The sequence below is a fragment of the Monocercomonoides exilis genome, assembly GCF_001643675.1.
Source record: "Monocercomonoides exilis strain PA203 chromosome Unknown scaffold15-1837935, whole genome shotgun sequence".
Taxonomy (NCBI): Eukaryota; Preaxostyla; order Oxymonadida; family Polymastigidae; genus Monocercomonoides; species Monocercomonoides exilis.
The window spans coordinates 1,456,992-1,481,299 of NW_027150560.1; the positions used below are offsets into that span (position 1 = coordinate 1,456,992).

The 24,308-nt window shown below is 40.8% G+C and overlaps 4 protein-coding genes across 4 annotated transcripts; 1 reads left to right on the top strand and 3 right to left on the bottom strand.

Moving 5' to 3' along the window:
• Nucleotides 1-464: 464 nt before the first annotated feature.
• MONOS_7668 (uncharacterized protein) lies at nucleotides 465-1,595 on the top strand (the record flags this gene model as incomplete). The annotated part of the gene is made up of 2 exons (XM_067878011.1): nucleotides 465-1,384; nucleotides 1,433-1,595. The coding sequence occupies 2 exons, from the start codon at nucleotides 465-467 to the stop codon at nucleotides 1,593-1,595; spliced, it is 1,083 nt and encodes a 360-aa protein (XP_067730102.1).
• A 2,021-nt stretch (nucleotides 1,596-3,616) lies between these two features.
• Nucleotides 3,617-13,033, bottom strand: MONOS_7667 (putative Ubiquitin carboxyl-terminal hydrolase 47). The gene is made up of 5 exons (XM_067878010.1): nucleotides 12,795-13,033; nucleotides 12,617-12,716; nucleotides 7,370-12,555; nucleotides 4,739-7,229; nucleotides 3,617-4,596 (listed from the first exon to the last, which is right to left on the bottom strand). Exons 1-5 carry the CDS (start codon nucleotides 12,977-12,979, stop codon nucleotides 4,060-4,062), a joined length of 8,499 nt encoding a protein of 2,832 aa, XP_067730103.1. The 5' UTR covers nucleotides 12,980-13,033; the 3' UTR covers nucleotides 3,617-4,059.
• Nucleotides 13,034-13,066: 33 nt separating this feature from the next.
• On the bottom strand, nucleotides 13,067-14,238 carry MONOS_7666 (putative DNA-directed RNA polymerase II subunit rpb7). The gene is made up of 5 exons (XM_067878009.1): nucleotides 14,171-14,238; nucleotides 13,818-14,087; nucleotides 13,696-13,746; nucleotides 13,502-13,636; nucleotides 13,067-13,438 (listed from the first exon to the last, which is right to left on the bottom strand). Exons 1-5 carry the CDS (start codon nucleotides 14,180-14,182, stop codon nucleotides 13,346-13,348), a joined length of 561 nt encoding a protein of 186 aa, XP_067730104.1. The 5' UTR covers nucleotides 14,183-14,238; the 3' UTR covers nucleotides 13,067-13,345.
• Nucleotides 14,239-14,929: 691 nt separating this feature from the next.
• MONOS_17404 (uncharacterized protein) lies at nucleotides 14,930-23,284 on the bottom strand (the record flags this gene model as incomplete). Its single annotated transcript, XM_067870322.1, has 2 exons — nucleotides 14,930-22,593; nucleotides 22,963-23,284. 2 exons carry the CDS (start codon nucleotides 23,282-23,284, stop codon nucleotides 14,930-14,932), a joined length of 7,986 nt encoding a protein of 2,661 aa, XP_067730105.1.
• Nucleotides 23,285-24,308: the final 1,024 nt, after the last annotated feature.

The window sequence follows — 24,308 nt, forward strand, 5'->3', positions numbered from 1 at the left end:
AAACGATACAAAATATGTTAACATTACATCAGTTGATTGTTTCACTTTATTGTTATGTAATCCACATGTTTTAACTTGTTATAAAAATTGATGAAAAGAAGAATTTCGTGAATTATTTCAAGAATTATATATTTTTTTATTGCACAAACAAAACAAGTTGGATTGCACCAATTCATACATAAACAACTGGCATTTATACTTAGATTGGTTCAATAATATCAAAAGACAGGAAAAAATCAAAAGAAAATAAATGTGAACGATTTTTATAAAAAACTGATTCAAAAACAAACTTGTTTGTTATCATAATTTTATTGAATAATGAACTAAGTTAAACCGCTTTTCTCTTGCTTTTGACTTTTGCTTCTCACACAAGCATTCCTTATTTCATCGCTGTCCGCCTGTCTGGAACATGCGAAATATCATTCTGCTCGTTCCAATCCATCAAATGCAAAAGTCACATTCTGATGGTGTCGCATGGCAGCAGCATTGACTTGACAAATGTTTCGATGAGCAATATTGAACCGATGCACAAAAGCATTGTGGAAGTATTTGCGCATGCTAAGTTTGGAGGTGAGTCCCAGAGATTGAATGAAGAAGAATGCCTAGCAGTGAATCTTCAATGCTGCACACTCCATTCGCTTCTCCAAAATGCTAAATCTGATCCCTCCATCATCAGCTGCACTGGCAGCGAGTCTTGCAGCGTGTCTGTGCAAAACACGTCGATCAAGAACAGTGGAAGCAGCCTGAGTGAAAGCGGTGGAGGAATGATAATGAAATTGAACGAAGGAGAGTTTTTTGAATGCAACTTTTCTTCGATCTCTGAATGCTTCTGCTCGACGACTGGCAGAGGAGGCGCAATATTCCTGGATTGCTCGTCAATTAAAAGTGAAGGCCTGCTTCCTTTCCTGCTGAAAAACACCACGTTCATGGAGAACAAAGCATTTTTGGGAAGAGACGTGTATGTGAAATGCGCGAATGTCAAATCTCAAATCAGCATTGAGCTCTTCCAGCTCGATTTCAGACCTCCGTTTGTCCGAGAGTTTGCCATGTGGGGATGTACAGCACCCGACTATGGAGACGAGCAAGATCTGTTGCTGCTTGTGGTTGTGTATCAGAGCGAAACGATATTTGCATCTTCTTCATCCAACAACTCCTCCGATTCACGCCAGTGCGGTGGAATAAGCGAACCGTGCATTTCGCTAAATGTTGCGCTGCCCCACGTAATTCCTTCAGTTTACAGCAATTTGCTGATTGACAAAAGCGCTGAAGTGACAGGGGAAGCAAGCGCTTACGATGTCTCAATCGAGCAGCTGGATCCGGAAGGCATAGGAGGGGATATTCTAATGAACCTCATCATCGAAAGCAAGATGGGAAGTCTCATTTCGTATTCGTCGATAGTGAAAATAAAATTTCTGACGTTTTCATTTTGAAGCGCTTTTTCTTCTCCGCATTTGAGGTTGCTGTCGCTTGCTGATGGCAACTTGTCGATTGCAGACACAATCTTTGCTCAAGAAGCTTCTGGTGGAAACTCTGGAATTGAACTGAATTGCTCGATTGTTGAAATGAGCGGTGGAAGATTGACGATTTCTGACTGACGTTTTGCAGGCCTCCATCTCGGTTCTTCATGCGTGGCAGCAAGAGGGGGACAATATTGCTCATTTATGAACTTGAACATTTCTGATGGAATTCTGAAAAGCTTTTTTTATTTCAAAATCTGGCAAACCACTCGATGCAGCAAGCACTTGTTTCCAGTTGTTCATTTGAACAATCCGCCCTTATCCTTTGGAGCTGCAAATACTCTCATCACAAGAAAATTCAAATCAGAAATGCAGAGAGGAAAACAAACATGGTTATGTTTTCCTCAAACCGTTCAGGAGTTCATTTAAACATCCGATGCTATGATTCGTAATTCGATGCCATATCTGTGCTGTCTGGTTCTTTGTTTTCTGTTGAATGCCAAGATTTTGATATCGAGATGAATCACTTGGCTATTTCAAACACAGTGCCTGGGAATGGGTGTGCAATTAGCATTGCATCAAATGCTTCCACATTCCATTTGAAGCAACCATCATTCCAAAACATAACCTGAGATTCGCTTGGCTCGTGCTGCTTTACTGCTTCATCTTCGTCTTTGTTGCTGGAATTGGAGAACTGCTCGAACAAAAAGTGTGCTTCGCCACCTGAAAAAGGGAGCATTGCAGCGTTGACAGATTTGATGGATGTTAACTTTTCTTCATGTTCATTTGATGGAGCAGCTGGTGTGAAACAGTTTGGAACATACGAAAATAGTTTCGAAAATTTGTGCCGGTGGATTGGATCAATGGCTGATCTTCAGAATTGCTCAGGAAGGATAATAGACACGAGCATTGCTAACTCATCGAAAGGAGGACTGTCTGTGTCAGGCGGTAGCATCTCCGTTCAATTTGGATTGTTTTCTAGCAACAATCCATATCCAGCAGGCTATCCATCCATGAGAAACAACATCGCCTGCTCATTCCATGCGTTTTTGAATATTCATAGTCTGAAAGGTGGGGATGGCTTTCTTCCGAACACTTCTTTGTTAATTGCAAATAACAATTGTACCCTCGTAGGCTTGGAGTCATAAGGAGTATTTCCGTACTTCATTCCGCAGCAGCACTCGGTAAAGTCTCTCCAGCAAGAGAGAAACTTTCTGATTAATCTTTATGGTTCCTTGCTTTCACCCAGAAGTTTGGCTCTCCAAGTTGATTCATTCAATGTAATGATTCACAAGCTCCAGATGTATCAGCATCTGTCAGAAGAGTTTGCTGGTGAAATGGAGATTCATGCGGCTATTTCAGCATCAATTGTTACAATGCATCTGAGGAAACGTAAGTATCTGTGAGCCTTCTGTTTAGAAACATTGACTCGCCTTCTTCAATTGATCCGTTCATTCCGAGAAACAGAAGAAAACTTCAATCAAAAGCAGATGAAAGAATTGTTAAAGGAAGAAGAGAAAGAAAACCCACTCGAACATCGATTGTGATTGTTGTTATAGCAATATTTTTTTGATTGTGCTGATTGCATCTTAATCGTTACAATTCAGTGGAGAAAATCAAAAAGACGAACAAAAGAACTGGAAGAGATTGTGTATGATTACGTCAAAAAAGGTCCAAAGGCATTTAAGTGGGAACGGAGGAGATGTCACCTGAGGCAAAGTTGAGGAGAGAATAGAAAAAGATGCAGTGAAGAAGAATGTTGAGAGGCTTTGTGAAATAAATCGATAAATGAAAATTGAATACATCCGCTTAACGGAGAAAGTGACAAAGAAGAAAGCTGCATCAATCTGTCGACTCCACTGAATGCTTCAGGGATATAGGTTTTGCTGGCCGAAGACCACTCTACAAACATAAATAGAAGCAAATTTTTATTTTAGATAATTAATTATACAGAGATCAAAAGAAAAACAAAAAAGTTGGAATAGGATAGAATAATGAGAATAAAATGATATTTTCATTATTTCACGTTGTTTGTGTTGATCAAGGCTTCTTTTAACATATATCAAATTTTGTTTAAGAATGAAGAAAACACTCAATTTTTGAGAATTTTGGTTTTTTTTTTTTTTTGATATAGTGAAAGATAAAAAGAAAAAATATTATCATTTGAGTTCATAACTTATTCATAAAAACTTTATTTAAGTGTATTGCACTTTATTCAAGTGTCACTTCACTCATTAAAAATAACATGACCATTTTTAAGAAAAACCCAGTTCATTCAAATAAGTTGAATTTATTCAAATAGAATTTTTCTATTTGAAATTCATCTAATATTGAAATTATAAATTACGAGAAAAGAAAAAAAGAAAAAGAAAAATTTCTCTATGAAAAGAAATCATTCATAATTATTCCATATAATTTCTTTCTTTGAAATGCAGGATTATTTGAAAACAAATTATAAAAGAGCAAGTCTAATGTGATAATAGAAACTTAAACTTTTGGCTCAAAGTTATTTATCAATTAAAAAAATACAAAAAAGAGGTTATAAGAACAGAACACATGATGGACATTGATTGGAAAAATCGCAAAAATGCTTTGGATAACTTTAAGAGTTTTCATTTTCTTTAATTTCATCCTCTTCTTCATCAACAAACTTTATCTTCAGTTGAGGCTCGTCTTTTCTTCTTCTTGATGATCCCCAATCCACCTTGTCATATCGTATGAAGCCTTTTCTCTTTGCAAATTCCGTCTCATCCATATAAACAGCGCAGTTCTCTTTAAATGTTGCAAGACACAGCGTATCCGATCCGCTGTCTGCATCAGGAACTGGTATATCCAGAAATTCTGGATGGAACACGGTGGGGTGAAGCGAAATGCTTGGTGGCTGCATACTTTGAGGAGACGAAGACGAAGAAGAAGGAGGAACACGTCGCTGGGGTGGAGGACGATACATTGGATGAGAAGGAGGTATTTGCTGTCTGTTATCAAAGAACATCACATAGTCACCGTCCCGAACAGTCAAGCGAGGCGGCTTAAATCCTCCTTGTTTTCCTTTGTTGCCTTGCTGATTTCCTGCTTTGCCATTTTGATTCTTTTTGCCTTCTTTTGCTGGCTCTGCTCCTTTCGTGTTCAAAGTTGTCCACTAATCACCACGACAAATAAAATAAATGAATAAATTGAAATATAATCAGATAAACAAAAAGTCATTTCAAAAATACATAAGCAGTTTAGAATAAGAATTTAAAATATCTGAAATAAGAAGGGAAAAAAAAACTTCAACAAACCTGCGAATTGTTAAAAGAATACTGCGAAAGAACTAAGTTCTGAGGAGGAATTCCTGTGAATGCAGAAATGAAAAGACTGAGGGCATGTGGAGTCGGCTCTGTTCCAGCTGGAAACACAATCGGCCCAGCAGAATGAAGAATAAACGGCGAATCATTTAACGCATCGTATCCTTTGGATTTCTCCTTTTTGATTGATGATTCTTCTTTGGATTCTTTTGCTTTTTGGTCTTCCTTCTTTTCTATGTCTTTTTGTGATTCCTCTTTCTTTTCTTCATTTTGATGATCTGCATCTTTCTTTTCATCATTTTTCTTCTCCGATTCCTCTTCTCCTTCTTTTCGAATCCACACAGCTTTTGTTTCTTTGTTTTTACTTTCTTCTTTTTGCTTCTGCGCTCCAGAGTAATTCTTATTGCTCTCCTGCTTCATTTTCTGTATTTGTTCCTGTACCATTTTCGTTTGAGCGCTTTGCTCAGGACGCAATTTCAGCTCAAACAAGAAGAGCAGCACCGATTCAAACTGAGACTCGACATTCAAATCCAACGGGGTGTCAGTCACTTGCACAGCGATGTGCATATCGTCATTAAAACCGTTTCGCAACAAAGGCAGCAGACGCATCGATCGAACATTCTTCTTTTCGCTGGCTTGCTCCTTTTGCGATCCTTCCTTTGACTTGTCGTTGTGATTGTTTTCTTCTTTTTCCTTTTCAGTTAATGCATCCACGTCCGAAAACTTCGTTCGAGGATCTGTGCTGACATACTCGGTAGTTCTTTTGACAATCACTTCGCCATCATCAAAAATAGCCTCCACATCGTCTGAATCGTCCTCTTCCTCTTTTTGAGCACTCTTCTCGGAAATGTCCATCTTCTCTTGCTCTGTTTCATTTGCCTCCTTTTTCGATTTATTATCCAAATTCTCTTTTGATTCTTCTTTTGAAGCTTCGGAGGCTCTTGCTTTCTCCTCTGATTTCTTTTTCTCCTCTTCTTCCATCTGTGACATTGTCATAGCCAGCTGCAGAAGTGCATCGTCATCACCCTCAATTGTGACGCCTTCGCTTCCAACAACCGCTTTTCCTCCATTCGTTTCGTTTCCTTCTTTTTTCAGCGACATCTTAATTGATTCTTCGATTATTCTTTGCTCCCGTATCTCCTTCTTCATCTCCTTTGACTTTTTCTGATTTTGCTTCTGCTGATGAGGCATTATTCTTTGTTTCGATTTGCCCAGTAGTTTTGTAACTTTGTGGTCGTGCAATTCCATAAGTCGAATGTGAACAGTTGGAGAAATAAGCATCTCTTCCTCTTGTTTATTGGTTGATGAAGATGAATTTTCACTTTTTATTCCTTTTTCTTCATTCAGCTTCTGCCTCTCCTTCACAATCATCTCTTCGATCTTGTTGTGTTCTCTCGCAACGGCAGAGAACAAAACCGGCTGAATTGTCGTTGTTATTGTTCGTATCAGCGAATCCACACTTTCCACTCCAGACACATCCAACTGCTGCACCAGCGGAATCAGCACAAATGGCGGTGGAGGAGGACACGCAGACGCACGCTTCGTGTGAAGCCCCCATCCATCAGGAAGCTTTACCATTGTCTCACACACATCTGACTCGGTGCTTTCTTCACTGGATGAAGAATCATTCTTTTCACCCTGAACGCCATTTTGGGATTCAACTGAATGCTTTTCAGGTTCAGCTTGTTGTTCAGATGATTCATCTTTCGCTTCATTATCCTCATTCGTTTTATCAGATATTTCTTTCATTCTTCTCTGTGCTTCATCAACTATCGGGTCACCCAACGCATTCTTTGTTAGTGCCTCTCTCTTCACATATAGAGGAACAGTCATTGAATTATCTGAAGAATTCACAAGCGAATAAATCGCTCCTGTTCCGTCCAGATCCTTCTGCTCAGATAACTCCTCTTGCGCTTTCAGCAGAACTGATGCCGTTTCACCTTCAGCCAGAAGCCTTGGGAATCTTCCGGGAATGACAACTTCAGGAATTGATGGTTGCTCGCCCAGAAGAGAAGAAATGGCATCAGATGAAGATTGATTTGATTGAGTTGAGGATACGAGAGGATCAAACAGATTTGTGGAAAGATGAACGTTAGTTGAATCTTCTGTTGCCTTTTCGTCTTTGTTTTCTTTGTCTGCATCAGATTCACCAGATTCAATCTGTTTCAATTCTTTGCCATCAACTTTGATCTCGCTTTTCGTGTTTCCTCTTCCAAATCGGTGTTTAATTGGAAACATCGAAAACGAGTCTGCTTCAATCGGTGTTCCTGTCACAGGCACCAGCAACGAAATACGAAAAGTGAGCTGCGAACGAAGCGGTGGTTTGCCTCTCTGAATGAAGATGAGATCGCCCTCTTGAACGTGGTTCTGCCGCACAGTCGCATCCTCCTTTGAAAGAAGCCGCCCTCTCGCCCCGAAGATGTCGGAGGTGTACAGCCGGCAGAAGTCGACTGGGAACTCGACAATTTGCGCAATGGCAACTTTGCTAAAAAAAGAAATAAGAGGATTACCAAAAATTTATGAAGAAATAAAAATGAAAGTATTTTTTTAATTTTTTGTTAATTAGAATATTTAGAATTAAAAAAAAATCTTAAATAAATAATAATCGTGAATGTGAAAACACACCAAGCAGAAAGCGGCCCATTCGCATCGACAATAACAGTCCCTTCTGGAATGACAAACGGAACGTCGTTTCCTTCAACAGCTGGCGGATCGTCTTTGGACTTCAGCACTTTGAACTTGATCTTAATCAAGTCGGGCGGAAGCGGCTTGTCTTTAAACAGATTGCGCGCAAATTCTGCATCTGACTCAAACCCTGGAGGTGGAAGAGGCGGCGCCTGCGGAATACTCTGCTTGCCTGCAGCTGACGGCACAATCAGATCACCTGCCATCGAAGCAGAAGACGAAGACACACAGTCAGATGTGGACAAGCCGTGATCACCTCGCGTCTGTCCTTCAGCAAATGGAGATATAAGCGCGTAGAATCTTTCCCAGTCTTTGATCCCAGAGTGGATGACGTATTTGTAGTCGTCCTTCACCTCTGACCCAACTCCATTCATCTGCTGCGTGCGGAACAGGCGCGGCAGACACCACGCTGTCAGATTCGCATTCACTGCTTCACTAAATGCTGTCCCTGCCTTCATTTCAACTGGAGCATTGTCAACTTCTTTTTCTCCTTCTCCTTTAGCGGCTGCTGGCTTATCGTCCTTCTTTTCAGCCTCTTGGTTTTCTTGATTTTTGCTCTCGTCTTTTGCTGAATCGGCATTATTCTCTGTGTTTTGTCGTTTTTCCTCGCTTTTCTCTGAGGAATTAGTTTTTTCTGCTTCTTCCGCTTTTACTTCTTTATCATTCTTTCCTTCACTTTTTGGCATTTCTTCAATCTTCTTTTCATCCACCTTGTGGTTTTCTGACATCCTTTCCTCTGTTATCATTTCATTGATAAACGCCTTCAGGATTATCCGCTTCAGCTCCAAAATGGTCAAATCTGACGGAAAAGTCATAAACAGCATCTGCTGCCTGTCAAAAGTGGCTGGCCGCGAAATCGCCGTGAGGGCGTCTGTGTGCGACGGAAGCTGCAAAGGCACAATAAACAGGCACATCGGCATGTTTCCCTCGGCTGCATTGGAAGAAGAAGAAGATGATGATGATGACGTCTTTCCACCCAACGAAGTGTTTGAGACAGCAGTCATCGGGTCGTTGATGAGCTCTCCAGGGAAGCACTTGAACGAGGCAGCAGAAGAGAACACATAAGTTGACACTCTCTTGCCCAGCCCCATTTCTGACAGCTCTTTCGGCGTCAGGCTGCTCATTGCAACGCCGCCGCTGCCGAACAAGCGGTCCAACAGAGGTGTGTCTTTGAGCGGCTGTGGCAGCACAAGAATCGTCGAGTTGCTCATCGGAAACGGAAGGTCTGCAAATTGGATGCCTCCGTCGATGTCAGTCAGCACTTTCCTTCGCTTGATTTGAGTGGTGGTGCTCTTCTTGTCTTTCTCTTCCTTCTTCTCACCTTCTTTGGATTCTTTGGATTCTTCTTCTTTCTTCTCTTCCTCAAGCACGGTTGTCTGATATTTCACCACTTTCTCTCCATTCTCGTTTATCTGATGTGTCACAGACAAAACAAGATCACCCACTTCCCAATGTGCTCCGCCTCGATATTTCGACCTCAGCACATAAATATACATGTCTGAGTCATCTTTCTTTTCTTTTTTTGAGTCTTCATTCTCATTTGCCTCACTTTCGCCTTGTGTTCCATCCGAATTCGTTGCTTTCTCCTTCTCCTGCTCTTTCCCTTTCCCACCTTTCCCTTTCTTTTTGCTCTCTTCTTCTTCCTCTTCCAGAATCTCCCTCCTCTTCTGCTGAATCGTGTGGTGCCTCAGCCGCTCCACTGCCATCCACAGCGGCGTTCGCAAATCAACATCCCAGCTGACGTCGTGTTTGTCTCTTTTATCTCCTCTCTTTGGCTGACTTCGATACGACTGCAAAACTGGATGCTTTTCACGGACAAGTGGGGGAAGCTCTTCTTCTTCTTTCTCTTTCTCTTTCTCTTTCTCTTTTTCATCTTCTTTCTTGTCTTCATCTGCCTCTTTCTCTTTCTCTTCTCCTTCCTTCGCTTTCCTCTCCTGCTCTGCCACATTCTTCTCTCTCTCTTTCCTCTGCGCTTCCATCTCCTCCGCCAGCGTCTGTGGTTTGCGTCCCGTTCCCTGTTGCGACTCTTGTTTCAGCAGCTTGCAAGATGTGGGAAGTAATATGCGATACGTAAATCGCTGCATCTTCAGCGTCATGAGTTCTCTTCGCAAAGTTGAGCAGACATTTTGCAGCGACAGCTCGAAGTGCAAATGAGGGGGAATGACAGACGCATCGCCAATTCGAGCAAAAGGAACAGAAGATGGGAGGATTGTGCTTGGATGAGGAGATGGAGCGGGGGAAGAGGAAGGCTTTGATTGTTGTGATGGAGAAGGGGATGGAGATGCTTGTGAAGTTGTTGCATCTGAATTCATTTCTGAAGATGAAGATGAAGAAGAAGATGAACTTGAAATCTTTCCATTTTCATCAACAACCACATCGTCCCATCCTCCCAATCTTATCTCCTTCACCGGCTCTTTCCCTTCCGCACCTTCAGGCGCCAGCTTTCTGTACAGCAGCAGATATGCTGTGCCTGATGACCCCTGAAACGAGTTTGTGACAACCTGAGGAGAAATACGAGTGACTGAGGAGTCATTGAAGTCGTACCACGCACCGCAGACTTTCTCCAACAGAACAGCGGGGTCTGTGTGTGAGCTGAAGTGCTTGTATTCCACTCCTGCTGCGATGGAAGAATATTCGGATTGGGCTGATTCTGCTTCTGCTTCGTGTTCTTCTTTGACTTCTGCTTCTTTATTCTCGTCAGAATTGGATTTTGTCTCTGAATTAGAAGTGTCGCCATTTGTCTCAGCAGCTTTTGATTCAGTTTCCGCTTTGCCATTTTCTTCTTTCTTTTCATTTGCACCTTCTTTTTCTTGTTCTTTCTCTTTCTCTTTCTCCTTTTCCTTCTCCTTCTCCTCCTTCTTTTCCAGCCCAGTTAATGTTCCTTTCCCCTCGTGATGCACATCCCTCACAAATGCATGATAATGACCACCAAACGCTCCACCTGAATGGCACACAACACCCGCCAGCTCATATAAAAACGGCGACTCCCAATTCACTTCAGGAAATGGAATACCCGCAAACCTGTTGTAGTTTGCAAGTGTGGTTGATGGCTTCCCCGAAGAAGAGGAAGAGGAAGAAGAAGATGAAGAATTGTTTGATCCATCGGCATTTGAACCAACATCATTTCTGCTGTCGAGCGAAGCAGCCAGCGCCATCTGCAGCGCCGTTTGCTCATCCAGGGCAATCGGCTGCATTTCTCCTTTCTTCTCAATCATTTGCCATTTGTCGTCCTTCTGCGCGTTCTTCTTTTTCTGCGCGTTCTTTCGGTCTTTCAGCCACGGCTTCGCATCTTTCCCTGCTCCTCTTCCTCCTTTTCCTCCATTTTTATCTTCCTTTTTCTCTTCCTTTTTGTCATTTTCTCCTTCTTTCGCATCGTCTTTGTTATTCTCCTTTTCTTTGTCCTCTTCTTTATCCTTTCCATTTTCCTGCTCATTTCCTGTTTTTTCTCCACCTTCTTCCTTTTTCCCGTTTGCTTTCTGAGCTGCATTTTGCTCCTTCTTTCTTTTGCGTTCAAGCGCCTTTGCCATTTCTACCTCTTTCTTCTCTCGCGCTTCTTTCGCTTTCCGCTCTTCTTCCAGTTTTTCTGCTTTCCTCTTCCCTTTTTCACTCAAATCTCGCAGAATTGCATAGGCCTCTCTCATCGCCTCTGTTCCATACAGCTGGCGTGGTTGAGAAGAAGCAAAAGCATAAGAAGAAGAAGAAGAAGAACCAGCGTCTGCAGTTGAATCCTTCTTCGAGTCTTCATTTTTTCCTGCTTCTCCTTCTCCTCCTTCTTCTTCCCCATTCTTTGTGCTCAGCCCCATTTCCGCCTTCACCTCATCGTCCACATACGGTGCCATGTCCAGAATGAACGGAAACGACACATAACCAGAAATTTTGATCCGTGAATCCTTATCCCAGTCGTAGTAGAAGCGGTTGAGGGCGAGTGTGAGGAGATGCGGGAGCTGCTTGAATGTGGTGTACATTTGTGCATCCACCTTCTCATCACATGCAGAGCAGTGGTATTTGTTGTCTCCCTCGAGCATCGACTTCATCGTGATGGCCTTCAGCGACTCTTCAATCGACGACACCTCCACCGCCTTCATGCGGCCTCCTTCGTAGCTTTCCAGCCGCAGCGGCAGGTTCACGTCGAGAAAGGGCTCCAGCAGCGACGAGATGTGTCCACACGACAGGCACCGCTTGTTGTTGCCGAAGAAGCCGCGGTACTCCCTCTCGATCAGCTGCGCGAAGCGGGAGCGCTTCAGCGACTGCTCGAGCACGTCAAAGAGGATGCGGTTCAGCTCCATGATGTCCTGCTGGTCGCGCGCCTCGTTGTTCTCCCAGCCGAACGACGTCGTCAGGTCGGTCGTGCCAACAGCCAGCTCGTCACTCAGCAGCAGCCGCGTGAACAGCCGCTGCAGCTCAAAGGGAATCCGGAAGCGCACTTTCTTCACTGACGGAAGGTCGCTTTTATCCGCTAGCGCACGCTCGAGCTGCGATTCTTTTCCTTTTGAAGAAGAGGAAGAAGAAGAAGAAGACGAAGGAGGAGGTGGTGCTGACACGCAGGATGCTGCAGTCTCCAAACGTTTGAGCTCTGCCTCAATGTCCTTTGCCAACTGCTGGCTAAGATCGAACTTGTCTTCGATCCATTGGAATTCTTTCGCTTCTTTCTTTGCCTCTTTCGCACCGCCCTTCTCTTTTTCGCTCTTCAATGTCTCTTTTTTGGAGTCTTCTTGTGCTGCAAAAGTTGCAGTTTGAAAGGCTGCGGCGAGATCTTCGTTATCATCAAACAAAAGGCACATGTCACTGCTAGCTGTAGTTTTTTCCTGCGTGCTCGTTGAAAGGTTTGATGTTTGATCTTTTTGCATGTCTAAGCAGACTTTATCTTGGGGAATGACTTCGTTTTTATTTGTTGATTCTTTCTCAATTTCTTGTTCCACTTGCATTCCATCTCTTATAGGTTCTAATATTTTATTTTCGTTAGACGAAGAAGAGTTATTAGCTCCTTCAAGTTCTTTTTTGTATGATAAAAGCTCACTCTCAGACGGTACAGGAAAATCACTTTCCAACGAAGAAGCTAAAGCAAGAAGATCATTTGCCTTTTCAGAACAAAATGGTTTGCTTAGGGCTTCTTGGTTATGATGAACCTTTATAATTGAAACATAAAAAATTGAGGATAAATGAATAAACAAAATAAAAATTTCAAACAAGTCCCAATTCCTCTTGGGTCAACGAAACAATCGACGAACGGATTTCTGGTGTCATAAAAAGCAATTGTATCAGACTGTTAAGGTAGCACGTTGCTCCTCTTTTGAAATTTTGAAATTGGAAATACAAATTTTTGAAGGAAAATCAAATTAAAAATAAGAAAAAACTGATACAAAACTGATTTTGAAGTCCTACAAAACCGGATGCAGCTCGCTTCGACGAGGGAATTTGTGGCAAGTGACGAGTGGCAGGCGTTGAGTCAGTTGCACCTGGTGCTTCATTGGCATTATCTTCTTCAAACATGTTTCCCATGATAGACTCAAGACCTTCTTCAGCTGGATCATCAAAAAATCCTTCGAGCATCTTATTAACGTTGTTTAGAAGTAAATTTTTATCTGATGAGAAATGAGAAAATGTTTTGGTTACGATCAAGAAAAAGAGTTTTGGAAGAAAAACTTGCGATATTTTTTCCAATAACTTTGACTGTCAAATATTTAAAATATGTTGTAAGAACAAAAAACAAAACTTTTGAATGAAAAAATAATTTCACAATTAAATAGGCTGAATGAAAATTAATGAAATGAAAAAGTGCAAAAGCTGTGCACATTCATCCAAAGAGCAATAAATATGATGCAATGCAAACGATGGTAAGAAGTGACGTCAAAAAAAAAACTGAACGATCAATTAGAAACGATTTTTAATCATGAAATGTTTATTATGTGATTTTTGTTAAAAAGATGTCTCTATTTCATCTGTTTCTACAAGCCTTCCCTCATCCTGAAGAAGGCCAAGATACGGCTCTTTCATAGTTCCTGTGCAGTGCTGTAAAACAAATTTTAAAATATTTGAAAAAAATAAATTTTTTGTAATGAAATCTATTCACACAATTTCTCCATGCAAATGTGTAGTATTAAATATGCGAAGCCGAACCAACGATCCAGATTGCAATTTTGAGCCATCTTCGTGAGTGTAGCACTGAGGATATTCATCTGGTTGAAATGTAAAATCCGGAGGGAAAAGCTGAAATAAAACATATTTCATAAAAATATTTTTTTAGACAAATACAATAAACAAAATACCCCTTTTCCAATGAATACAATACACGGTCCCACAGATACATAAAGTCCAAGCTGAAGAAAAATAAAAATTTCAAAAATACATTTAAAAATACATTTAAAAATATTTATGGAGACGTTGAAACCTTTGTAACTCGATCAACAGTTCCATCGACAACTTCACCCACGAACGGATGAAATATAATTGCATTAAATTTGACGGTAAACACTGCCACTCCCGTACCAGCTCTTATAATTCCTTCACTTATTGAGAGAACCTTTTGAATGGCAACAATAAACCCATATCGAGCAGACAACGAAGTGGACATCTCACGCTTCAATTTTTCGAATATGTAATCATGTATTTGAGGGCTAAATGCTTGAGGAGGAACTTCAACAATTTGTATTAATTCTTTCTTTAAAATCAACAATACATTTTTCATATTTCGTTATATATCAATACAACAATAATACACAAAAAAATAAATCATATGCATACTAGTAAATACATAAATTTCTCTTCTAAAATAAAAAAATAAATACTATTAAAGTTAAATTCACAAATAATGGTCATTCAGAAAATTATGATGATTTCATTTTTCACATTTTAAAAAAATAACTACTTTATGTTAACAGAAGAAAAAAAATATTTTCAAAAAAAATTTATTATCGTTTTTGAAATTTAACTTGAATGAAACAAAAGCAACAAATTAGAAAGAATCTTCTTTCAAAATGATATTTGATAAGAGTTCTAATTTTTTATAATTCCAGATTGAAATAAATACGAAAAAAAAATTAAATAAAGATATTATTTTTATTATAATAAATTTAATAAATCAGATACAATTAAATTTTCTGCAATTCCTCAAGGACCGAAGTCCCACAGTTAATGATTTTGCTTTCACTAAGGCTTTTTTGATGAATGCTTTGAAAAAAAAAATGATGAAGCCAAACGATGAAATGAAGGCATCTATATAATTACAACAGCAACTGTCAATATATTTTCAGAGATGCAGCAACACCATCCGTATGGTTGCTCCACTCTTCTTTCTCTTGTCATTGAAGTCACATCGTTTTGTCAAGCAAAGCTGTTCAGCCACGACTTTTGTCCCGTTTGCGGTTCTTGCTTGCTCCGCTAAATCAAAACTCCCTCTGCTAGCTCACGTTTTGCCCACTTCTCTCAATCGATTCACTATATGTCAGTGCAAACAATGAAGCAGTTTCCATGCAAATGTTTTTCACCCGTGACGCTTGTGCATCACTCTCGATCTCTACGCTCAGGCCTTACAAGTGAGTAAATTGAGCTCTCATTATAAATCGTCCTGCTTGATCCACTTTCATTGCTGGCCTTGCTCCTATCTTCTACCCCGCTGCCAATGTCAATCGCATCTGAAATCGTCAGTGTCACTGCACCTGGCGGAAACCGCTGAATGAACTCTCGTTTCATCTCAACAAGCGTCGGCCGGCTCTTGCTCTCTTCCAACAAGCACCGCTCCACGATCCCTCTCATCGACGGATCTCCAATCTTCTCAACCCTTGGTCGCTCCCCATTCACTATCTTCTGCCCAGCCACTTCTGCTTCATAGTCTCCAAATGGGATTTGAAGGGTCAAGCACTCCCACAGCATCATCCCAATCGAAAAGGCAACTGACTCCTTTGTTGCCCCCATCTTCTTGTTGATATGCAGCTCAGGCGCCTTCCACCTCAGGCACTCTTTTTTGAAACTATCTTCTTCCTCAAAGGCAGATGAGGGCAGAGAGTCTTCATCATCATCATTGCCACTGGCAGATGTCACAACGGTTGATGATGAAATGGATGATGAATCTGAATCATCATCTAGTAAAATATCAGAATGCATCACAATGCAGATGACCATGTGCTCGGAGAAGAGAACAATGTGCGGACTCAGATTATTCAATGATTGAAGAGGGTTTTCCATCTCATCAAATGAATGGAGTGAGAGATTAGCCACCCAGAACAGGATCTGAGCAGCTGTTTGCTCCCTCTCTTGAAGACTTCCAATCGCCATCTCTTTTGTCTTATTCCTCCCATGCAGGAGCATGAACAATGAATCCCTCAAATCCACAATCAGCTTCTCATGAGGCGATGAACAGGCCATTGCATCAACCAAGTTCGACATCGACGAGGTTGTAGGACACAAATCCTCCCCTCGAACAAATGTTGAATCTGAATCAGTTGAGCAAGTGGAAGAAATTGATGGCGAAGGTGTTCTCTTCCTTATCTCTTCTTCTTCATCTTTCTCCGACATCCATTGAGGGATCTTGTCTGAGTCTCTTCCAAGGATATATTCAGTTGATCCACTCTCGGAGAGAAGATGCTCTGAAGACTCTGAGTGTCCCAAGCTTTTCTCATACACTCTCTTCTTCATCCTCTCATCATTCTTCTTCTCAGCCTCTCTTTCTGCTCTTCTCCACTGCTCCTCAGGTGACATCTCCATCGTAACCATCTCAAATGCTTTGGGATCTTTTCTGATGTTGTCATTCACAATCTCTTGCAATTCCTCATTTCTTTCCTTCACTTTCCTCCATCGAACAATAAATAAAATAAATCCAATCAGAACAATCAACAATATGATGCCCATGATTATCACAATCAACAACCAATACGATTTCCCTTCTTTTCCTCCTTCAACAATCCTTTCATCTCCATTAGCCTTGGGCTCACTTCTGTTCTTCAGAATGAAAGAATCAGTGGATGATGGGTTTTTGGCATTTCCAAACAGAATGCTCACTCTCACCTCTTCCTCATCTCCTGCCTCACGAATTATCTCCCTTTTCAGCCTCCCTTCGACTTCTGTCTCTGAAGCATATTCACTTTCATCAAACTCATATTTCTCTATCTGCTTTTCATCGCCCATCTGTTTCACAATCATGAATGACAAGTTGCAAGGCAGCAGAAGCTTCCCTTTGAATACAATCTCCATTTCTGCTCCTTTCTCATTTGCTTCAACACTCTCCAACACTGGGATGAAAAATGAAGATGCTCTTTCAGAAATAATCCCTTCAAAGCTGCATCCATAATTCAACATCCAAAGTGATGTGTTTCTTTCCCATCCATCTCCTCCTTTCAGACTCATCACATTCAATGTTCCAGAATCTGAACAGATGATATTTCTTCTCAGTGATGGGTAATTTGCTATTGATGGATTGCTATTCAAAAACTCTCCTTTCTCAATTATCGCATTTCCTCCACTCACTGTCATCCCTCCCTTTGAGGAGTTGCAGATTGTTGTGTCTTTTATCATTACAGAACTCTTCGAAAAATCAACAACTGAACCATTCCACTGACAGATCTTATTACTCACACCATTTATTTCTTCGGTATTATCAGCCATGCTTCCCTCAAACTGGCACAAATCCATCAAAGCACTTTCTGCCAAAGCAATTGCCACTTGGCTTCCTTTCACACAATCTGATATGCACTCACGAATAGAGCAGTTGCACATCTCCAAGCCGGCCAGAGGTTGAGTTGCGCAAACAACACTAGGCCTGGATGCTAATCGGCTGATATTTGTGAATGATGATAACGCCAAAGATAAAACGAGTGAAGAATGGCCATTTTCAAATGAGATAAGGCTTCTATCTTGGAGAGAAATGTTTGTGGCTGCCAACTTTGAAATTATCACTTTCTCGTTCTTTCCACATTCAATCGCTGAGCTTGTGCATTGGGCATTGCAAACAGTCAGATCTTCAAATGTTGCTCTTTCTGAGCACAATATCTGAAACATGGACTTTGAAAATTTCAAGCACCCAACACCACATCGATCTGCCTCAAATATCCCATTTTCAACAACCAGCAGAGAAAAGTCAAAAAGGGTTTGTGAATTCTCCATTGATCCGCTCTCTGATAAGAATGAAACAGATTCGAGAATTAGAGATCCATTCGCTTGGTGTATTAAGCACGGGCAGACAACATTCTGCATTACACCAAAAACAAATGAAACTTTCTCAATTCGAACAGTCTCTGATGTTGTCACAACTCCATCAGCCAAGCTCATCTCATTCACTTTTATCTCAGCATTCCTGCTTGCCTCCATCGACTTGATTGTCACCTTTTGAGCTGAGCATGAACCAGTTAGTGTTGTCTCATTCCATATCAGCAGCTGCGAATAATCCGATGGAATGATGTGGCTCACCCCAACATTCAGCGATGAGCATGCACCCTTCATTTCCCCACAGTTCTTGCTGTTGCTGCTGTTCCCCACAATCGATGACACAAATATGAATTCGCTCCTGAACACATACACCCTCCCCAACAGATCCTCTTCGTCCCCATAATCGTCTGCTGTGCATCCCCATATCGCCAGCTCCTTCACAAACGGCTCCCCAAAGTTTATCAGGAACTGTGATTCACTTATCTGCGAGTCAAGGTCTGTGCACTTCACAAACATATCTCTCCCCTTCAGTGCAACATTCTCCTTGAATGTGATGTTCGACAGCACAAATGGCAAAGACTTCTTTGCAACACTCTGCGTTTTCAAAAACAATCCTCCGCCTCTCCCGTTGTTCGAACAGAAGCATTCTGTCACATTTGTGTGATTCATTTCCAGTCTTCCCCTCTCGTTGAGAAGGAAAAACATGCCTCCTCCTTCATTCGAGCTTGCAGATCCACAACCATCAATTGTCGAATTCTCCATTTTCAATTTCATTTCATTCTGCATATCACAGAAAAGAAATGAAGGGTTGTTTGGCACTGTGTTCTTCACATTCACAAACGAACATTGCTCAAACAGAACATTCCACTCTTCTTCTTCTGCATTATCATTTCCATTTCCAGGAATCTCACTTTCACTCATCGCAATTGCACTTTTCTCGCTCAATGATATTTCTTCAAAGGACACATCGCTCATGGTTATCACACATCCAACTGATATGCTCATTATCTCATGCATTGATGCCAACCCTGCCATCTTTGTCTTTTCAATCTCGACAATTCCTTTTGTGGCACTTATCAATACAAATGTCAATTCACCTTCTGCATTATCACTCATGTGAATTGAACATCCTGCAATACTCGTATTGATTGCATCTGAGCCTGTCTGGATGAGGATGCTTGCCTCGTTATCGAAGGCAGTCGGAATCACCATCCCCACTTCTTTGAATTGAACAACTCCTTTGCATTCAACAACAGCGCCCTTGTCTCCTTCAATCGCTTTCACAAATTGAATTTTGTCTGTTTCGCCATTTGTTCCTTCCAGCCTCATCCCACTCACACTCATTTCATTCCTCACATCACAAGTCCCCTGAATGGCAATCGACCAAATCCCCAAACCACTCCCTCTCTTCAGCCCATAATCAACAGACCCGCACGGATACTCCAACAGCCCACACACAACCACATTATTTCCTTCCCTCGCCACATGCACACTCGACCCAACCTCTTTCCAGAAATAGATCAGTGGGATTGCACACTCTCTGTTTCCTCCATCGTACCCTCTCATCGAGTCTTCGGTCAGCATCTCCAGTCTATCTTTCACAAATGGCAGGGTTTCGTTCTTGATACTGCTGATAAGCGATGGAGATGAAACAAACAAATCCTTCCCAAACCTTGCATTGTTTGGCTTGTCAGAAGAAAAAGTTGGAGAGGATATCATAAATGTTGCCTCGCCCATTTCACTCAACAAGCTCAACATGATTCCTCCTCCATATCCAACTTCTTCCCCTTCATATGGAGCTGTGCAACAATAAAACGAACACAAATTTATCAAAAGATTCGTTTTCGAAGATGCTTCACAAAAGAGTGCACCACCTCCAATCTCAGTTCCTTCTTCTTCAACAGCACACTCTTCAAATGTACAGTCATTTATTTCCACTTTGCAATCGCTTCCATCATAACCATCGTTCGTAATGCTGATGCACCCTCCACTTCCCTTCGAACGAGTAATCGATGAAAATGTGCATCCTGTTATCTTCTCGATATTTCCGTTGTGGAACTCAACAATACATCCATCGCCAAATGAGATTTCTCCAAAATCGCTGTTTGTCATGTTCATTGAAGGCCTTGAATTAATACTTCCCTCAACAATGAAAAACGATGAATCTTCTATTCTCATATTCATTGTTGAAAACTCACTCACCTCCACAGCCCCTCCAACAACACTCACAAATACTGTTGAAATAGCCTCAATCCCTCCTTCCATCCCACATTTGTTCAGTGTGAGTTTCTCAGAATGACATTCAAACACACTTTCATGAGATGAAAGCGATTGAATCAAAGAAAATACAATGCTAGTCATTGACACAGAAACTGAGTTCTCAATCAATCCACTTTGCGTTCCCTCTGTCAGATCGGCAACCTCACATTTCATCTCATTCTGTTTTGCCTTGACGTTCCATTCATCTGTCCTCAAGCTCAATTCATCCTCAAAGGCAAATGATTCAAGAATGGTTATGTCTTTTTTCTTCCCTTCAAAATGGACCGATGCTGCCTTCGCGATTGTGGAGCATGGAAATAACTCATATCCACATATCGAAAAATCATGGCTCAATGATCCTCCTCCAACAAAGGCAGACCCTGAAAAGTTATCCCACAGATACACCACCAGCGGGATGGCAAATGCATCATTCAATGTTGATCTCTCGAATCCATTCATTTTTGTGAAGTTATTCAAATCAACTTCAAATCCCATCGATGTTCTGCTAATCACACTCGATAGATCATAAGAGTTAATGAAGATTTCTTTCCCCTCTCTGGCATCACATCCAGAAAATGAAACATCCCTCAAAATGAATGAACTCGCCTCATCATCCAGATGAAGATAAATCCCTCCTCCATATCCGTGCTCTCCACCTGTGTTTTGTGTTGCCTTGCAGCTCACAAGTTCAAATAAATCACTTTCATCATTTGGAAATATTGCCCTTGCTGAGTCAGCATCTGTCATATTTCCCACAGTGAATGATGATCCTTCTTCCATTTCAACCCACAATCCTCCTCCATTTCCTCCATTGCCCTCACACCCAGACATCGCCCCTCCAATAATTTCCAGTGAGCAATCTCTTCCAAGTGTGCATTTCATTGCTCCTCCATCTCCTCCATCTCCTTTGAATCCACTCATCGTGTTGTTTGTGAGCTTCAGCGTCTTGGCTGAATTTGTGGAAATTACTCGAATGGATCCTGATGGCAAATCTGCTTGCGAAGATGCTTTCACTGAAAGTGTTGAATCTTTAATCGAAAAAGATGCTCCATTCGCCATCCCAAACAAAACACTATTTCCTGTCGAGCTCATATCCTCAACATTCATGGAAGCGAATGAACCAGCAGCATTGATTCCATCAAGAGAAATCAACGGACAATTCTCAATGGTCAAGGACAAGACATTCAACGATGAAACTGAAACATCGCCTTCCGTTGCTGATAAAAACACATAAGACAATGCTGATTGGGGATCTTGAAATGTCAGCGAGCAGCCGTCAAGGGAAAATAACTGTGAGGTGGAACAGAAGAATGCTTCGTGGTTTGGAAGAACAGATGGAACAGAGAAAACAAGTGAACTCACATTCGTATTTGCACTGACCGTTATCATGCTTCCGTCACTTCCATTCGGATCATTGCTCACCTCCCATCCACCGTTTACATCTTTCCCCCTGATTGTGTGTTGGAAGGAGCCAAATGTCAGCTCATTTTTCATTTCAATCATCCCATCGACAACAATCTTCTTTTCACTTATTTGCCTTGTCAGAGAATGCTTCAGAGTCAGACAGGGAAACTCGGCAAACCCACAACGAGAATGATCAAATGCATCAACATTACTCACAATGATCTCTTCTGGCAAAGGAATCAAATAAACACAAAGTGGAATTGGAATTGAATCATTTCCATTATCATACCCTTGTATTTTGCTCTTTGTATCAAACGAAGCTGTCAATGAAGTGATTTTCCCACCTTTTGCTGTTGTTTCCAGATCGATTGAGTCAACAAAAATATCACTTCCCCATTTGGCTCTGTTCCCCTCAAATGCTGATGAAATCTGAAACTCTGCATTTGTATCTCTCACTTTCAGCCCAATCCCTCCTCCTCTCCCTTGGACGGTTGAGGCATAACAGTTTTTCACAACACCTCCACTCACATTCAATGAACCAACATTCCCCACTTCAACCATCATCCCTCCTCCAAACTCAGAGTCTTCACTCCCACAGCCATCAAGTGTGCATCCCTCAAGGGTTATCGAATATGACCCTTCACCCACGCCCATCAGCGATGATCCTGCTGTTGTCCTCACAATATTATTGAATGTGCAGTTATCCAGAGACAATGTCACAGACGATCCTTGAGGCAGAGACATCACACTTGTTGTGCTGAATGTTTGTGACCATCTCACATCTTTCATCTTCAACTCTCCCCCTTCCATCTTCACAAGTGAGTTCTGAATGCTCCTCTCTTCTGAATGATCTGCATCCATCGATATGTTCAATCTCTCCAAATTGATCCCTCCAGACCCTTGAACCTCAAACAATATGCTTCTTCGGTTATTTTCAAATGACGAGTTGTGAACCACAGACAGATCGCTCACAGTCAATTCCCCTGTTCCAACACAAAACAGACTCAGTCCATTTGTCTCAAATTGTGTTTCAATAGCCGAGCCAGCTGGAGAAACTCCACTCACAGAGATTGTTTTCTCCCCAATATCAACTCCCTTTCCCTCCACAACTGTTCCACCCAACACCTTGATTTCCTCCACAAATCCCACAATCATTTGAGTCAGACAATGACTCACTGTTGCACAGGGATAAGTTTGATTAAGTCCACAAAAAAATGTATCTTTCCCTTTATTATCACTTGATGAAAATTTCACATATCTAATTCTCCCTCCATCATTTCTCAACCATTCACTTTTATCAGCAACTGATGACCATTCAGTCGAAACTCTGTTATCTGTTGTTCTTGTGGAAAAGCAAGTACTATCTATAAGATTGTCAATTGAATTATAAATGACAACATCATGACCTCCTTTAAGGGCAATGTTGTTGTGAAAAAAGCAGTAAAACAATAATTTCTCCTCATATTTATTGAAATTATTGATATAAATTCCTCCTGCCCCTCCAATTGAATAACAATTTAAAAAACAACATGAAAGACAACCAGCTTTTATATCGCATTGAACTATGTCACATCCACCTCCAGCAGAACTTATTTCCGAATTTGCGCTGCAATTGTTAAACAAACAGTCAATAATGAGTATCTCTTGATCATTAAAAGGAGAGTTTCCCACACTGATTCCTCCAGCATCATTTCCTGACCAACAATTTTTGAAGAAACAATTTGACGCATAACCCTTTGAAAGAATTGCATAATAACAAATTCCACCACCTCCTCTATCTCCTTCAAGCATTGCACATGTGCAATTGTCGAACTTACAGTGTTCAACATTTGCCTCAAGGATATTTTCCCCATAAATACCACCTCCCCTTGTTTTTGTTGCTTCACAATTCGAAAATGAAGAATTGAGAACTGCGAGCGTTGCATCTGGATTGTCGTGCACATAAAGTGCCCCTCCACAATCAGCTGTTTCATTGATCCACTCACTCAACTTAAAAAATTGTGTTTCAGTTGAGCTCAATCTGTTCTTTTTGTTCAGTGAGTTTTCGATTCTCATATTATTAATGAATGATGAATTTGTTGATGAAAATAAAGATGAATTAACAGTTCCACAAATGACTCCTCCTTGAAGTCCATTTGCTGAATCACATATTTGACAATTGTCAAGAACACTTTTCAAGGCTCCGAGTTTTATTTTTTCAAAATTTGAATTATGATATTGAGTGATATTGAAAAATGAACATTTCGATATTTCTTCAGAATCACAACATCCAGAATGAAGAATGCTTCCACAATTCAAAATCACATTGTTGCAGAATGTTGATTCAGATAATCTTAGTGAGGCTGTGAGTGACGTTGAAGAAAGGCTGCTCATTGGTTGATATTTTGGAGACCAATATGAAACATTGAAAAGATTGAATGAACCAAAACAATGAACCGGAGAAACACTCATCTTTTCTGATACAACAATTGTAATATGTTCGAACTCGCACTTTGAAAAAGTATCTATTGTCATGGAAGGTTTTGCTCCAAATGTATTGAATCTCAACGAAGACACAATTATTGATGCATTTGTTTCCATCATCGATGATTGGACTTCAGCCTGAACTCTTCTGTTATTGATAGACATAAAGTCAAAATTAGTAATCTTGCTTGAATAATCGAAATCTTTCTGTTCTTTACCGAAGAAAAATCCATCTTTTTCAAGCAACCGTGTGTTAATTGTTTTTGATTGAAAGTCATCATTTAACAAAGAGAAACTCTTCTGAGCTTTATTCATTTCTATTCCCTTCTCAAAGCATTGGAAAGAATGAATCATCAAAATAAATGCAATAACAGTCCATTTTTTAGAAACAATCATTGTAATTTTTTGGCTTATGGTTCTTGTTCAATTGTCAATGATCTTTTATCCCATTAATGAATATTTAGATTTATTTTCCATGAGCTTTCTGTAATAATCTTTTCAACAATTTTTGGACTCAAATCGATAATTCAACAAGAAATCCTGTTTTTTACAAAAAACGCATTTCTTTAAATAGATTTAAAAACAATAAATTTGAGAAAATTATTTATTTGTTCTT